The following is a 16,319-nucleotide window of genomic DNA, read 5'->3' as shown; positions in this document are numbered from 1 at the left end:
TGATGAGCTCTCCTGCAGAGTGCACAGTAACATGTCTTGGTGTGCGACAGTATTAAAAAAAAGTGTTTGTTTTATTCTCGTTCTTAGAGCGTTTGGAGCCAGCTTTAGTTTTCGTTGAAACCTTGGGAATGTAGCTTCCAGATTGAAGAGCGCGAGTTAGCATTTCGAATGCACAGTTAACCTCTCAAAAGACGAAAACACCAGGACCGAAGGAAGGAAACACATTGAACGACACTGCCACATCTAGTAACTGAGATATTTATGGGAGAACTGTTGTATTCGAACGTTTGTTTGCGTACAGCGAGCGCTAACTCGTACTAGAAAACCTGCATAACACACGCATAAAATTACGCTTAAAAACGCTCGTAATAAAAGCCAACGCGCTGAATACAAAACAACACAAAACCAGAGGAGCCCAGCAGCAGAACGTCAGGCTTGTGGGTGCAAAAAGAAGCGCGTGAAGTGGAGCGGCACAGGGACCAGCTGCGTCCGCGTACGCCAACGATGTCGTAAAATCTGCGCAGCCGCTTTTTCCGTGCTGGGGAATACCCTGACGCAGCAATTTCGCCCACTTGTCGGCTGCGGTGTAGTCAGGATGCGATAACAACTTTAACGACGCTTTCCGCCACCAGTAGTTGGCATCGGCTCACCGTGCGTTTTTGGACCAGCGGTTGCTGCTCTTACCGACTATGGGCTGTGGCTGTACCTTCCTGGTTTCCTACTGTCTATTCTCTCTTTATGCTCCTTTTTAATTTTTCCAGCCCAGGATGGGGAGGTGTTGGAGGTTATTTCGAGCCGTCTCTGTGCTTAGGAAATCAAAACCTGTCACACCGTTTCCTTCAAAGAGCACGTGTCACGTCTAACCTACGTCCCCGAGCACAATCACTGCGTTTCATTCAAAATTAAACAGTACTGCCTTGCCTATTATGCCTGTGAGCATCATTCATCCGTCTGTCTTAGAAAATACGCGGGCATTCAAGGCTGGGCCGTGACCAGCGCAAAAGTGGTGTGGTAATGAGAAATGGGGAGGTTCGTTCTCCTAAAAACGGTGGAGGACGAGCAGTTTGACGCGCTTCTTTAGGACGCCATGATAAACAGAGATATCTAGCTGCTGATAAATAAAGAAGCGGCGGTTCAGACTGGCTACCACAGGATATTTGATCAGTGTGACTCACAAAAGCTTTACGAGCCTCACAACACTTGCAGGTTGGCCGCATTTAACAGATGGATCGCATTAAGCTAGAGCCACCACTGAACGGCAAATTATACGTAGCGGCACCAGAGCCGCCATTCACGAAGGCTTTGCCAGCTGTATACTGACGCCGTATGCGGCATGTGCGCTTTGCGCCGACGTTTCACCGCCAAATAACGGGCGCGAGTGTTTGGACCAAAAAAAGGAAAACAAATAGTGTTTTCTCGCATTCTGCGCTAGCGGATCTGCAGACACATGGTGTGTGTAGACGCGTGTTCAGCTGCTGGGCTTGCGTCGCAGCGTCACTGCCAAGGTTAGAAGCAGCACTCTGCGGAAGAGGAAAAAAAAAAAAAAAACTCCCTGCCAGTATACTGCGCGAAGCCTACAGCCATGCTCGCTCGCTGTTGCCAGCGTGCACTCTCACGCGATCCGGGTGTGAGTTTGGAACAGTGGATTCCTCTGCAAAAAATTAAATAGAAGCAAAGCAGAACACTTGGCGCAGGTCTCAATTTTACGAGCGAGAAGCAGTAGATACGATTTTCTATAATAAAAGAAAAAAAAGGAAAAGGTGCCGTTCCCGTCCGGGCATTCTTAGAAAGCAAACGTATTGTCATCCTAGTAATGGCAGCACCTGGCCAGAGAGACCTTGTACGTGCATGGACTGACTCGAAAAAAACAAGAGGTTTCCATCGGCTGTAGCATGGAGGATAATCTGCTTCCTGTATTGCTGCACTTTCCCGCGCTTTCGTCGGGCGCGCAGCCAAATGTGGCCCGTTGTAAGAGCGCGGCTACTTCGAAGGACAGGCGAGGCTGCTATGGGAAGTATACCGTGTCGAGCGGAATAGGCCGCCCCTCCCGGCTGTGCGGATCAAGAGCTTCTTGCTTCTTACCCTCGCACCGTTGGCGAGAGTCGAAACTGGACAATAACAGCTTTCGGCGAATCGTCGAGCTCTCAACCCGTTGGCACAGTCCTGAGAGTTTAGTTCGCACTCGTCGTAATAGATGATGGCTTCTTCTTCATCACCAAACTTCTTAGTGGCCTACCAGTAGTTCCTTCCTCGAAAACAGGAAACCGACGATAAAGGATGCGCTGGTCGGCAAGACGCTTGGGCCACAGAATTGACACACTAAAAAAAAAAAAAAAGACGAGGGGGGGGGGGGGGGGGCTGCTTGCTCTAGACTCCGGTCACAGCTCTTGCGTTTCCGTTAGCGCTCGTGCATATCTCAAAATTCGTGAGCAGCGTATCAGCATCAGAGTCGCGTAGCATCAAAATGCATGGGACTCTTGTGGGTGTGAGCTATCGAGATGCTTCTTTCTTCGAGACGAATGGGCCTTCGCTCGTTGCCCCTGTGGCGTGCTAAACAACAGATGATCTATCGGGCTTCCACTTTCGGCGCGTTTTGTCCTCAAAACAGAGTTTTTTCGGTCGAAAACTCGGGTCTTCATGGCTGCGTTTCGACATTGACGCCAGAAGAAGCAAAATGATCATTAACTGTCTTGGTTAAAAACAACTACAAATTAGTTTAACGTATTAACGTGCTTCATTCTACACGTTTCCTGCGAAGCTTAGTAGCCTATTTAATGCTCGATAAACAGAAGGGATGTCTGAATTGAACCCTCTAATAGCTTCACTAAAAAGCAAGCATGGCAATGGACATTCCAATCGCCGAACACAATTCAGAAACGGTTAAACCCTATTCTCAACCACGCTGCTCATAAGTGCGTCGAAAATGGCGTCCAGATCTGATGGCGACAATTATTTGCGTCACCTACTCTAAAGCTCTTGAACAGCGCGTTCACCTTCATTGGCTCCCTACGCAGCTCCGCGCGCTGAATGCCCGCAACAAGGACGTGTGTTTGATAAATCGTGCCTCTCTTTACTCGAGATATCCCCGACATATTTGCGGAGCACTGCCGATCGAATCAAAACAAACGCGGAAAAATTTGGCGCTCTGTATAAGCTAGGGGAGAAATGAAACAAACACGCATACCTGCGGCGCAGTGTTCGAAGGAGACGCGATTGTTGTCTTTGCCGAGCTGATCGCCAAGTCTTTCCAGACGCGAGCGCCCCCTACAGGTTTCCTGTCGATGCGCATTGCGCGTATCGACAGGAAAAGTGAAACAATAACGTAAACAACGCGTATAAGAACGCGCACATGGAGAGGCTTATCTGAGCCCGTTCCAAAGCTGTCGTATATAGATGCAGTTCTTTCGCCGCATTTATTTTCCCTCAGCGGCCGCATATGTGGCACGTGCCGCTGTGAGCAAACACACGTGGAGAAAAAAAAGACGTGACGGGAAGTTTTTTTTTTTTTCTCATTTCCCTTGTCAGTTTTCTTCATCGGCCCTGTACACAGCCTTTACATGCCTAAGCTGCAACGTACTGGGCAACTATTCAAATCGATTGGCTGGCGATGGTCAGTCGAACTCAAGGGACACTAACTGGCTTAGCGACAGGCTTCATGACAGAAAGAATGCGGAGTGAAAATAAATGGATTTCCAGGGTCTTTCTTCCTCGCATATGCCTTGCATATTTGACGCAGCAGCACAGTTTATCTTTCAGGAGCACAGTGGTCTGGTTTGTACTTAAACGCACGTTAAGTGTGCTTACAACTGTAATTAGTGCGATTGAGAAGTGCAAGATACGAGACCTCGGACCAGGGATTGTGAAATATTATGGCTTCATTATTTATTCGAGGCTCGTGGTTACGGTACAAAGTGGTCATAATGCATCCGCTTCTGTCGTCAAAAATGTTTTCTTTTCTTTCCACTACTACCACACATTTACACTTTGGTAACAGAAGCCGTCTTGTCTGCAAAGCACCCATCGCAAACTCAACTATACTCTCTTTTTGAATCAAAACAGCTTCAGTTTCCTCGCAGTCACATATATAATGGTTTTTATTCGTGACCGCTATCGCTGTCACCTTCAGGAGCGAAAGGCGATCCTGCGTGGATGCCAGTTGTATCACACGAAGGCAAAACGCTGCTCGGCTGTCTTGCTACTTCGTTAACATTAACACGTGACACGATTGCATTAGCACGAACTCCTTGCACTCTTCATGTTTCCGTGTGCATAAGTCCCCCTCAACTCTCCTCCTCACGAATCACTTCCAAATCTCTGCTTTTGTCACTTTCTCCGCAAGGTACTGGAATGCCATTTCTTTCTGTAAGCGCTCTGTGGCACCATTTCCATTAGCGCAAGGAGCGAACACCAAGGAGCGCACAGGAGCAGCGCGCAGCCGACTCGGGTCCGCGTGCTTCCCCGTCCTCCCCCCACCGAGCGAACGGCAGCGCCCATCATGCACTCGCTGACCACCAACAAACTGGCCGCTTCCTGGAACCCGTAATGACCGGACGGGTACCGCGCCCGGCACTTCTCGGCGCGCCGCTATAACGAAGACATCAGGCCGCTCGTAAACGACGCGCTGGAGAAGCCACCCCGTGGGAAAGTCGCGAGGGGAAGCGGGGCGCGCACGCTGCGAGGAGACCCTGGGTGCATCGAGGGCTCTTTGTGCACGCACGCTGCGCCCATCATGGGCAGCATCCCTTTTACGACCGTTCATCATGGCAGAGGGGCCCCCGCTCGCGCCTCCTCGAGCCGACCCTGTTTACGGCTGCCCGCATAAGGGGGCGGCCGCGGAAAGGCACTCTTTGTCCACCTGACGACGACGCTCGCTGTGTGCGCGCGCCCGTGCGCGCACTCAGGTCTTGGTGCCTTCTCCTTTTGTGCGGGGCCCTGAGCCTCGATTTCTTCCTCATTTGCGCGCGAGTCCCTTTTCGGAGCAGGCCCTCCCGCGCGCCGAGCGGCTAGACTCCCCCTCTCTGTTGACCCTTCTAGCTGAGGATCGCCCGCGGCTTTGCTGTCTTTATCGGCGGATCCCTCGCGCCGGACGACCCGCCAGGCCCGGCATGGTGTCGAGGTGAGACGCTGCGGGCGCCCTTGGCGAAAGGTGCGCCCAGGTGATCACCGCTGTGTACATGGCAGAGCTGCGTGGGAGGCCGGCGTCCGGTGTGCGTCGCTAACGAGACGTAATTCGCCAGGGCTTCTACCTTTGCACGGCTTCCTGTCGATGTATCCTAGGTGCTGTCCTTTTGTTGCCTTGGGTCGAGAAGGTGCATTCTGAACGGAAGCATGCCTCGTATTGGGTATGTCAACGCGGCCCTTTTCCGTGGGCACACGCTTGCAGAGCACTTGTATCGCCAAGTCTGTGACGTGGGTGGCCACAAGAATCATCGCTGGTGGCATATCTAACCTGCTTGCTCGGCTACTGTGTCTGCAAAAAGGCAATAATTAAAGGAAAGAGGCGGATGGTGCACGAAAGGGTTTCGAAACGACGCTTTTGCTTGGGGCCTTTCGCACGTAGTGAAAAAAAAAAAAAAAACTTTCGGGAGCAGCAGCAAAAAGAAACCTTCACTTAGGAACGCCTTGCTGAACCACCCACCATGGTAATGTCTGGCGGCCTTGTGTGGGCGTTACACAAGCATGCACGTGAAGACGAAAGCAAGGACAGAGTAGATGTTCTGGCAAGTTGCAAATGAACGCCCGGGGTGACTCCTTCATGCCTGGTCAGAATATGACGGAAATCACCATCATCAGCATAAAAGGCGTAGCGATGGCTGGTTGCCAGCAGTTTTTGGCTGTGACATTTTAAAGGTCTAAATATGACGCAGGTATCTTCAAAGAGTTTGTTTTAAAAATTAGGAGCTGTTAGCAGATGAAGTAATAGAGTTTAAAATGTGCTAAGGCACACTTAAGTGCCATCACAAAGGACGAGCGGCACAAAACAAGCGCGTGTCCTACGCCCTCCTACATCTCTGGCTGTCCTTTAGTGCGACTTCACTACTGTCCTTTAGTGCGACTACACTACTAACGCATTCATTTTGTGCCACGAAACAACTTGATTTGCAAGCCTTTTCAGGATAATATCCAACAGGACTTCTGAGAAACGGCCAAAGCTGTTGATTCCCCCTGCTAATTAATATGACGAAAAGAAGGAAAGTCCTTAATCAAGCTGTTGCGTGAGAAACCTTCGATAGCACATACACCCTTCACTCGACAGCGGTTTCTACACGCTCAGGGTAAGCGACGTGAACTGAAACTTGCAACTAGCGCTTCGGCACAGCACACTTCTCAGCCCTGGCGCCATCCAGGCAGTGCATCGCTGCCCTGCCTCCTTGCAGTATCAAGTCACGCGGCGCTCGGCACAGCCATGACCAGCTAGTGAGGCGTCATGGCTGTGGCCGCAGAAGCTGGCGTAACGCGGCTTGCGCAACCGTGTTCCGCGATGACGGCTGCGGCAAAACAAGAACGCCAGCGGCGACGGCGACGAAGCAAGGCGGTCCGTCACCTTGGCCCAGAGAGAGAGAGCGGGGTTGTCGCAGCGGTGCGACGCCGCCTATTGTAGAGGTAGCCCCCCGCCCCCCTTCGGTAACGGATCATTGCTGCACGTGCGCGCTGCTGCCCGTACCCCGGTGCCTCGCTCGCCGCCTCGGGCTGGAAGCGATGTAGACAGTTTGAGGACAGCGTCTTGCCGAGCCCAAGCGCCCTCGCGAGAGGAGCTCTCAACGCGCGCGGGCGGCTGCCAACCTTTTGTGTCTCCCAATCTGCCATCCATCTGAGCGCTCGGGGTAACCCCCTCTCCCCACCCTCCTGATGCTGCTGTTCTTTTGAGCTGCCTAATGACGGCGCACTGAGCGGCAGCTCGTCTTGGCGCCCTCTTGCCTGGGCGCGCTTTTGGGTCGTCTCCCTTCTGGCAGCCACGGACGCCGCTCCCGCCGCACACCGGCTCGCTCGCAGCGAGCGCTCTTTGAGGAGCCGAGCGTCCTCGCTCGCAGAGCTCTTGTGTGTTAGCCTGATGAAGCCTCTCTTGGCAAAAAAAGAAGAGAAAGAGAAAAGGCGGGAGCCTCGAGAGTGTCGCCGTTTTCTCTTTCTTCCCCGCGTACGCGGACCTTTCGCGCCGCGGGAGTCGCGTCGCGGTCGCATCTTTCCCGCTGTCTTCTTCCACGGGATGCGCTCCTGTGGCGAGGGTCCTCCCGCTTCGCTGCTGCCGGAGACAATGGCGCGGCGAGTCTAACTTGTCGTCGAGAGGGCCCAGGCGACGTCTCTTTCTTATCTCATGAGCGCGGGGTGCATCCCTTGCGCGTCAGCGGCTATCCGGTGCTGAAGTGTGTCTCTGTCTTGTCGGCTATGAACGGCTTTCCCCTGTTGCTTTCGGGGGTACATTTTAGCGGAAGTGCGCTTGAAGCTGGAGCCCACCTCTTACTGTCGTGCACTCTCTTTAGGGCATACGGGCATGCAGGTGCGCAAAGAGCGCATTACTCCCTGCGTACTTCTGTACATTTAGGTAGCCACATTTTAGCGCTGCGAAGAAAGCAGCGCTTCCTTTCGTTATGGGAGTCGCGCGTAGGTCCAGCGAATAAGTGGAGTCAAAGATTGTAAGAACAGCAAAACGCTGGCTCTCTTGAGGTTGGTTTTACAAGGACTAGGTTTTAGTTGAAAGAGTGCAGAATGGCAATGCTGGCCATACTGGGTGGGAAGCGTAGAAAGACACAGAAGTGATTAGATTAGACCAAGAAGAGATTAGACGCAAAGTGCTTTCTTCGACTCCTTTGCAGTTAAATAAGAACGGTCCCGATCGTTGGGTCTCAGGTCGAGTCAGTGACAATGGCGTTAGCGTAGGGATCAGCGGACGTGCCCCCGATAAAGAGAGCCGTTCTGGTTTCACCAGCACTTTAGCTTACTATTACAACAGTGTCTCTCGGCAAGGAAACTGTTGCTGGAAAGAGTTCTCGATGATGTTCGTACGCATGGTTGCTAGATTACTCTGGCCCGCGTACATGGGTGTGAACAGTTCGAAGGGAAGCACCCCGGCGCTGTAGGAACATATGCGTTCAGTTCCATTTCATTGTCTATGGATCAAAACGCTGTGTAACTGTATAACTTCACGACCACGGTCAGTTTACGCTGAACATCGCCCAGCGACACTGAATGTAAAGGTTCGAAAGGTTGCAGAGACTCCGTTGTCCTCATAATACTTATACTTACAATGAGCCGCGTTCCGGCGCTCATGCGTATAGTAGGAGCCGGCGGTAGCCACGAAGCCTCAGCCACCAGTCAACGCACGCCTGCGCTTGGCGCGGCGCTATCGTTCCACCGCAGCTCAATGAGCGGGGAACGATATGTCTACAGCGAAAACAAAGAAAGATATAAATCGTCGGCTCCGCTTAATTGGGCTCGCGTACGCCACGACAGAGGCAGGATACGCGCACTGAAGTCGAAAACTGCTAGAGCTGGGCTCCCGGACTTCCGTCTCCGCTGTTTGAAATTGAACCGGAGGCAAGTTCCTACTGGCAGAGATAGCAGCTTCCGGTTCGAGAAGCGGCGCCTGTGTAAGCGCACGCGCACCCCAGGAACGCCGTGTCGACATTCATCTCGAGCTGCCTTGTTGCTCTCAGCGCGGGCTAGTCGCGTACCGGACGGCGCGGGGGTCATTAGGAGCGCCGCGCACAGGGCTGCGGGCCACCGGAACGAGGTTCGAGTACCTTCCTCTTTGCGCCGCTTATCGCCTTGCGAGCTGTCGCGTTCTTCTCTTTAAGCTGCGTGCTTCTTTTTTCTTTCTAAATGAGAGATTCCTGGACCAGAGGGTTTTCCGCCGGATGTATATGGGTCAGCGTTCCACTGGCGTTCAGTTCTTTGAGCTGCTACACCGCACTCGGAATCATTCCTTTTTTCTTGAATTCCGAGATGCTTTTGATTAGCACACTACATATGCGGTTTCAACATGCTCGTACACACGACGCAGTAAACTGGCTTCTACGAGCGTTCTACAGCATGACTTAAGCGTGCTGACACAGGTGACGCAGTGCAGCACCAGCGCTCAGTGACCGAGTGCGGTGGTGCAAATATATTTCAGCGTGTCCGAACACTCGCAGACTAGGAAAGGTTACGTTTTATTCACAAGGACTGCAGTAGCTCGGCTACAAACAAAGAGAAGATGGTTAAACTTTCCTCTTGTCCCTTGGTCGCGCAGGTTGTTCGCCGTGAAGCGCTGCGCCCGATGCCAGCAGGGCATCTTCGCTTCGGAGCTGGTGATGCGGGCCCGGGACCTGGTGTATCACTTGCATTGCTTCACCTGCGCCTGGTGCAACGCGGCGCTGGCCCAGGGCGACCACTTCGGCCTGCGCGACAACCTCGTCTACTGCCGCACGCACTTCGAGCTGTTGGCCGAAGGATGCCAGCCCGGACTGCCGCCGCCGCCGCCGCTACTGCAGGACGACGACGTCGGCGGTGGAGGCGGCGCGGCCGGAGCCTGCAGCCCGCCGCTGGCGCAGGGCCCCGCGTACGTGCCTCCGCAGGGGCCCTACGGAGTGCGCAAGGGCCGGCCGCGAAAGCGCAAGCCCGGAGACCTGCCCGAGGGTCCGCCACACTTAGGTACGCTGCTGCTGCTTTGCTCAACCCCCGCTGAACAGCCGCAGTCAAAAGCTTATGGAAAACAGTGTTAGAGAGAAAATTTATTTTCGTCGCCGTCTTCGCTCGGAGCCTGAATTGCATGTATGCTGCATCAGTCTTCGTGTGCGGATTACACAATGCACCATTGGACCTCGATGAACGCGCTCTGGATGCAAATGATTTAAATTTCTTGGCTAAAATTGTGTTCCATAAACTTCTGACTGCGGATGCACGTGCACATTACCATGCTAAGGCGAGGACGCAGAACACGGCCGGCCCGCCTGGGCGACCGCCCACGGCCGCTGAGTTACCAATTCACAAATGCCTTGAAGGACAAATGTTGGATCACTATGTACGCTTCTGTATAATCCCGGCGCGCCGGTATATGTGATATTATCGTCGTCCTCAGTTTAGTGCGGAGTGTAGACATGAGCGAAGCTCCAGTGCCACTGGCCCTCGTTTGCGATTCTCGGAAATCACAGGTACGATGAAGCTGCGCCGTCGAGCGAGTATTGAACCTTTCGTCATCAATCATACAGGACGAAAAAACGCAGGGTTGGGCGAACGAGTTGAGTTCACGTACCTTTTATAGTTATGCGAGAGCGTTTTCCTTTGTCTGCACTCGAGTCTTCCGTTCGTCCATGTAAGCTTCGTGTGCGCGTGCAGTTCAGAGCAGGAGCCTTGTGGTGAAAACCTAGAAAGGTACACTACACTCTCTTCAATGCAATAAACCGCAGCAAAAGCAGAGTATCGCTGCTGCGAGTATATAGGTAAGTGCTTTAGGGAGACACGTCCAACACCACTTAGAGTGCTTGTGCATATATAGGACATGCGAGCGTCGAATGCGCCTAAAGTAACACGGAAGACAGCCAGAAGCTCGAGGATAAAAAAGGGAGCAGTGCATGCGATAAATATACTGGACCATTTCATTCCTGTTCGCCGCGCGACTACAGTGCGTGCGCTCTGGTCTCGTTCGCTTCACTGCATTGCAGCTTACGTGATTAATTTTCCGCTTTGGGCTGCGCAGGGCTCCAGGATCTGGCCGGCCTGGACAGCAACGGCTCATCTATGCTGCAGCAGCAACAGCAGCAGCAACAACGCACCAAACGTATGCGGACCTCATTTAAGCATCACCAGCTGAGGACCATGAAGTCATACTTCGCCATCAATCAGAATCCTGATGCCAAGGACCTCAAGCAGCTTGCCCAAAAAACGGGGCTCTCCAAGAGAGTTCTCCAGGTACGCGATTCGGCGGACTGCCGGAACGTAGATATGTCTTCCAGAAAGCGGTCAGGGCTAAGGTGTCGAGATGTATATTAACGAAGAACTGTGTACGAACAAACATAAGGATAAGTGCGCTCTTGGCGGAGGGCCTGAATTTTAAATACTTCCTGCCTTTGCTATCTGCCTTACGTTTTGCTGGTTGCATGCGCGCCATGAAGCGTTGAGGCCCTTGAAAAGGATGTGTAAAGAAGCACCTCAGCTTAGCATTAGTTATTAATTCAGTTTTTAGCCATATACATAGACACACGTGTAATCGCTTGCGTGTACCTACGACTCTTTCGGGTTTAAGTTTTCTGGCCATTGTTAGGCAAAAATCTAACCTATTCACGGTTAGAAACAACTACACGTATTTTTTTGCTCCTATACTTTCTATCATGGCACCGGCACCAGCTAAGGTTGTTTAGCTTACTTTTTGTTTTGTGCGTTGCAGGTCTGGTTCCAGAACGCCCGGGCAAAGTGGCGGCGGAACAATCTACGTCAGCAAGAGCAGCCTACGACTTCTCTTCCGGCTAGCAGTCCAGGAGGCACAAGCTCATTTTCGGAACCAAGTCCCGGAGCACCCCTGGATTATAGCAACGCTCAAACGACCCTCGTGGTGACGGCATCGCAGGAGTCGCTGGGGTCCTTCCAGGAGCTCTTTTGATGGCCCCGGGGCTAAAGTACCTATTTATTGACCGCATTCGTTCTTCTCATCAAGACATCATCATCTCGACCCACGCGCCTGGGCAGGCAGCGAAGATATGGGCGCCACCTCGAGACACCTCTGCAAAGTATACACTGCTGCAAAGGTCACACCGAAGGACCTTTCGCGCCTCGAGTTGCGACGCACGTTGCCACCCAAGAACCTTTCTGCGGGACGCTTCCTCATGTGCGTTTTACGCCAAAACGTGTCTCCAGATCCCAAATCATGGGACCTCATTCCTCGGACTGCTGCGCTTGTGCGCAACGGACTGCAAATGACTTGTGCAGAGAACTGTGTGTGACGCAAGCGTTTACGTGATGACAAGAGATGTGTAGAAATCCCGTCGCGTGTAGCCTGTTCAAAGGTCTTCGCAGTTTCCGGCGTCAAGACATCCTTGCGGCGTGTACAAGTACTTCCTGTTCTTTTTTTTTTTCCTCCGCTGTTTGTTGTGCTCAAGTACTTCCGTGACTAATATACGCATGTAGCCCTTATGCGACCACGCTTCGTTTGTTCTGTGAAAAGCTAATAAGACACCGAAACAAAACGGGATATTTTTTTTTTGCTTGCGTGGAAAGGGGGACTCCTGCGTGAGGTTTTATGACCGGAAAAATAACTGTAGACAAACTATAGAGGTAAAAGCCATCGATTGCTTTTATTTATTTGTGGCAAAATACATTCACCAAAGAGCATGATGCAGCCGGATTAGGTGTACGGCTTGCATCCGAAGCCAGGTAGTCAAGCCTGTGCATACTTTACGGCTCTCGATGACAAGACGAAGGGGGAGGAGAGTAGTGAGGAGAGCTTGTTCTTTGTAGGGTGGGAAAGCAGTGTGACAGAAGAACAATTTTTTTTTTTTCGAAAAGAATATATTCAGGTAACGCGCAAATTCCGTCGCCGTAAAGTAGTAACAAAGGAGGACAGAACGAGCGTGGTTCCATCGACGTTGCCAAAGGAATTCCTATTAGCTTCTTCAAGCCTCCTCTGTGAGACTATAGGCGCGTAACGTAAAGCATGTGTCAGATTATGGCTAGGTAGCCCGTCTGGAACTCTGTAGACTAATTACTCTGTGTGTTAGTGGATGGATCAGAGGCGACGCACGCAGTAGGAATATTGGAGCTCATCTGCGTCGCGCCTAAGCTCGGCCCATCTTGCACACGACCCTTGAGCACGAACTTGAGCGTGCGCAAGCAGGCTAAGACGAAGGGCCCTTAGCTCGACCTCTCCATGGCGTTCCTAACGCTGGAGTGATTGAGGCCAGTAAAGAGGAAGCTCTTGACGGGAACCGCACGTGATATATACTGCATAGCTAGCTAATTGCTTTTTTCCTCATTAAGCCGCGTACGAATGGACTACTGTAGCAGGGTCACCGCAGCGAGCGCCGCGGTGTCGCGCATGGCATGCTAGAAACCTCTAACAGTGTCAGGGCTCCCAAGAGAATGCCACCACTATGTTTCTCCATTGCTTAACTGCGTAGCTGGCCGCTGACCAGAGGAGGTATGAACGCCAGTAAGAGCGAAAATTTCAGTCGAGTAATGGCGTTTAGCCGATCATACGTGCATGAAGTCGCGGTGAAAAGACTGTGATTTAAATGCATGTCTTCGGGTGCGGCGTAATATCGTAACCGACGCAAGGAGGAGGCTGAATTTCTTTGGAGGAGAAATTCTAGAGACCCGTGTACTGTGCGATGTCAGTGCACGTAAAAGAACCCCAGGTGGTCGAAATTTCCGGAGCCCTCCACTACGGCGTCTCTCATAGCCTTAGTCGCTTTGGGACGTTAAACCCCATAAACCAAACCAAACCAAACCAACCAAGCAAGGAGGAAAATTACTTTGGTCGCCTGCTCGTCTAACGAGTTGCGTTCATGGCTAAGCATCCCCGGCTTTCAGCCTTAAGCTGTTTTGCTTTCTTTCCATTTTCCTTCTCAAGTCCTAATTTTTTATTTTTTTTTATACACGGAACGTTGCGTTTGCCACTGACTACTGTGACATTCAGACCTCGAGACCAAAGAGGCGGGCGGTACATTGTCTCCGCATCCTTTTTTCATCTCACTGTAAATAGTTCTGCCGCCCTTCAATGTTATCATGTTCAGTTTTGTGTCCCGCGCAACCATTCAGTGAGCATTTTTCTGCATTTTTAACAAGTGAGCTCTGTCCACGCCAGGTTTTCCGGCGAAAATTTCAGGTAACTCAAAAGATGAAATGGAAATGGGGAGAGGAGGGGGGGGGGGGGGCAGGTTAAATGTTTTTTCCCGATGCTAATTCATAATTGCGATTTCGGCTATGCTACTAACCAAAAAATGCATCATAAGAAATAAGCAGTGCAGTGCATTTATGTTGCCTGGTAGCGTGTTCGCCAAATGCAGCCGGTACAGCCAGCGATGACAGCGCCGCCCACCGGCAGGTAGCAGCCGCATTAAGGCTGGATATAAATATTCATTCAGAACGACGGCTTGACATCGCCGCTATGGCGCAGTGGATTAGTCGCACGTGTTGCATATGGAAGGTCGGCCGTTCGACTCCGCTCTCTGTACTGTAATTTTATTGTTTTTTTAATTTCATTTTTTCCCATTTTGTCCCTTTTAGGTCGCAAATCGTGATGCTTAGTGGCATATAACGCCGTTTAAGAGGATTTATTATCCCTTTTAGGTAAGCCGTTGTGACAATCTTCAGTCACCGTGATCAATTCACCGTGGTTTCATGCCTTGTGGCTGTACAGGCTGCAGTTGGCGAATACGCTGCCTGGTACCAGGTAGGCTTAACCTTTTTTTCTTCTTTTATCCATCTACTCAGAGGAGTTAAATGGCCGCGCGGGGCTTAATTCATACGCTTGCATTTTTGTAGGAAAAGATGAGATGCGTTCACTGAAACGCCCTTTGTGTTCTGTCTGTGGTGCAGCGAGAAAAATAAGTATCGCTCGTCAGCAGACTTGTCGTTCCTGAACTGCACTTGTGAATTCGTTTTTCCTGCATTTGGTGGCTTCAACGCACCCACGGCGGGTGCTCAGTGGTTACGGCGTTCAGCTGCTCAGCACGGACAGGTAGCGGGAGCGAATGCCGTCGGCGGCGGCCACATTTTGATGGAGCCGGACTACAAAAGACACCCTTGTGCTGTGCGATGTCAGTGTGCGTTAACGAACCACACGGGGCAGAAAACAATCCGAAGTCCTCCACTACGGTGTTTCTTGTAGTCCTCAGTGTAGGTTTTTGTACCTAAGGGTCCATTAATTAACATTAAAATTGCCTCAATCACAATATTCCGCTCCCCAAAACCAACTTCTGACAGACATTTTCGTGCTTAATCGTTTGCTCGAAGAGATTAAGCAGGTGTGTCGATTTTTAAACTCGGTAAGAGAGACGCCTTAACAAGTCTGCTGACGAACCAGAACTGTACATGGGTTGCCTCACCGGACATGTTTTCTTCTCTCTTCTTTCTGTCTTCTGTGCTTCTCAATCCTCTCTGTGTGCGCAACGTTGTATCTGGTGTGTCTGTGCGTGTTTGTGTGTGCGCGCGCGAAAGTGCGAGTGTGCCCTGCGGGCGCATGCCGGAGCCGCGAGACGGCTCCGTGGCGCAGTGTGTGTGTGTGTGTGTTCTTAAAGGCAAGGCATCGTGTCCTTCGCGATCTCGGCGCGTGAAACTGTCGCGAAGGGCTCGTTCCCCCGCGACACGCCCGCCCACCATTGTCAGTGTACATATCGTCATCATTCGACCGTCGCCTGTCGATCGATCCTCTCGGAGAGACGAGAAAATAAAACACAAGGCTGGCTCAACTCACAGCGTCTGAATCGTTTCATCTCGAATCTCCTCGCGAGATATTTGATTTCGTGCTGTTTGTGTCCGTACGTGGCTAAGAGGAACAAATTAAAAAGTGCGAAACTTCTTCCTTCCTCACCCTCCCACGCGCACTCGGGTTCTGAGGGGGACAAAGTGGTGATGGAGAGCAGCTTTAACAACGAAGCAGAATCCGTATATACCCCAAGGACGCCTCTAACGAAGCGGTGGCTCAGCGGCTTTGGTATTCGACTGCTATACTCAAGGTCGTAGGATCAAACCCGCAGCGGCGGCCGCATTTCGATGAGGCGAAATGTCAGTGCACGTAAAGAGCATCAAGTGGTGGAAATTAATTCGGAGCACGCCACTACGGCGTCTCTAATAGCCCACGTGCGACTTTGGAAGTTCAAATACCATACCATACCGTACCGTACCGTACCGTACCGTACCGTACCGTACCGTACCGTACCGTACCATATACCAAACCATGCCATGCCATGCCTCACCATGCTTGCGCTAAAATCATGGTATATTGTGCCAACCCTGGTATAGCGTTGATCCAACTACTGGAACTAAGAGGCAATTACGCTTCATCAGGCTGCTGACGAGAGTGGATGTACCGATATTATCTAAGGACAAACACAGCGCTGTACCCTAGAAGCGGCACAGCTTCTCCGCTCGGCACTATCGAAAGTGCAGCACTCATGCAGCGACATGAAACACCCCCTCCGATGCCATGGACTTACGTAGCCAAAAATTCTTGGCGATCGTATAACAAAGTAATCCCGCCCGTGATTCGCAAACCGGTGCACGTAACAAATATAGCAAAGCTTCAATGGATACGAACTTGAAAGTGGGAAGAGCACACGTGGTCTGATTGACTGATGACGAGAGTGCGGGTGCAAAGCTAACGCTTTCGGCAGCAGCGAGGATGTGACCAT

General features: G+C 51.7%; 1 protein-coding gene across 2 annotated transcripts in view; it reads left to right on the top strand.

Annotated features, from left to right (window-relative positions):
* LOC149353650 (LIM/homeobox protein Lhx9-like) overlaps positions 1–15,377 on the top strand; it is a 54,020-nt gene extending 38,643 nt beyond the window's left edge. For both annotated transcript variants that reach the window (XM_089582698.1, XM_089582699.1), the window contains exons 3-5: positions 9,227–9,627; positions 10,673–10,884; positions 11,360–15,377. In XM_089582698.1, coding sequence (XP_089438824.1) covers positions 9,227–9,627; positions 10,673–10,884; positions 11,360–11,572 — 826 coding nt within the window. In that variant the 3' untranslated portion in view covers positions 11,573–15,377. The remainder of the gene's footprint in view (positions 1–9,226; positions 9,628–10,672; positions 10,885–11,359) is intronic.
* The last annotated feature ends 942 nt before the right edge of the window (positions 15,378–16,319 follow it).

Source organism: Amblyomma mixtum, chromosome 3, assembly GCF_055824585.1.
Source record: "Amblyomma mixtum isolate Tamu chromosome 3, ASM5582458v1, whole genome shotgun sequence".
NCBI classification, from domain to species: Eukaryota; Metazoa; Arthropoda; class Arachnida; order Ixodida; family Ixodidae; genus Amblyomma; species Amblyomma mixtum.
This window is presented reverse-complemented; position numbering and strand designations above follow the sequence as displayed.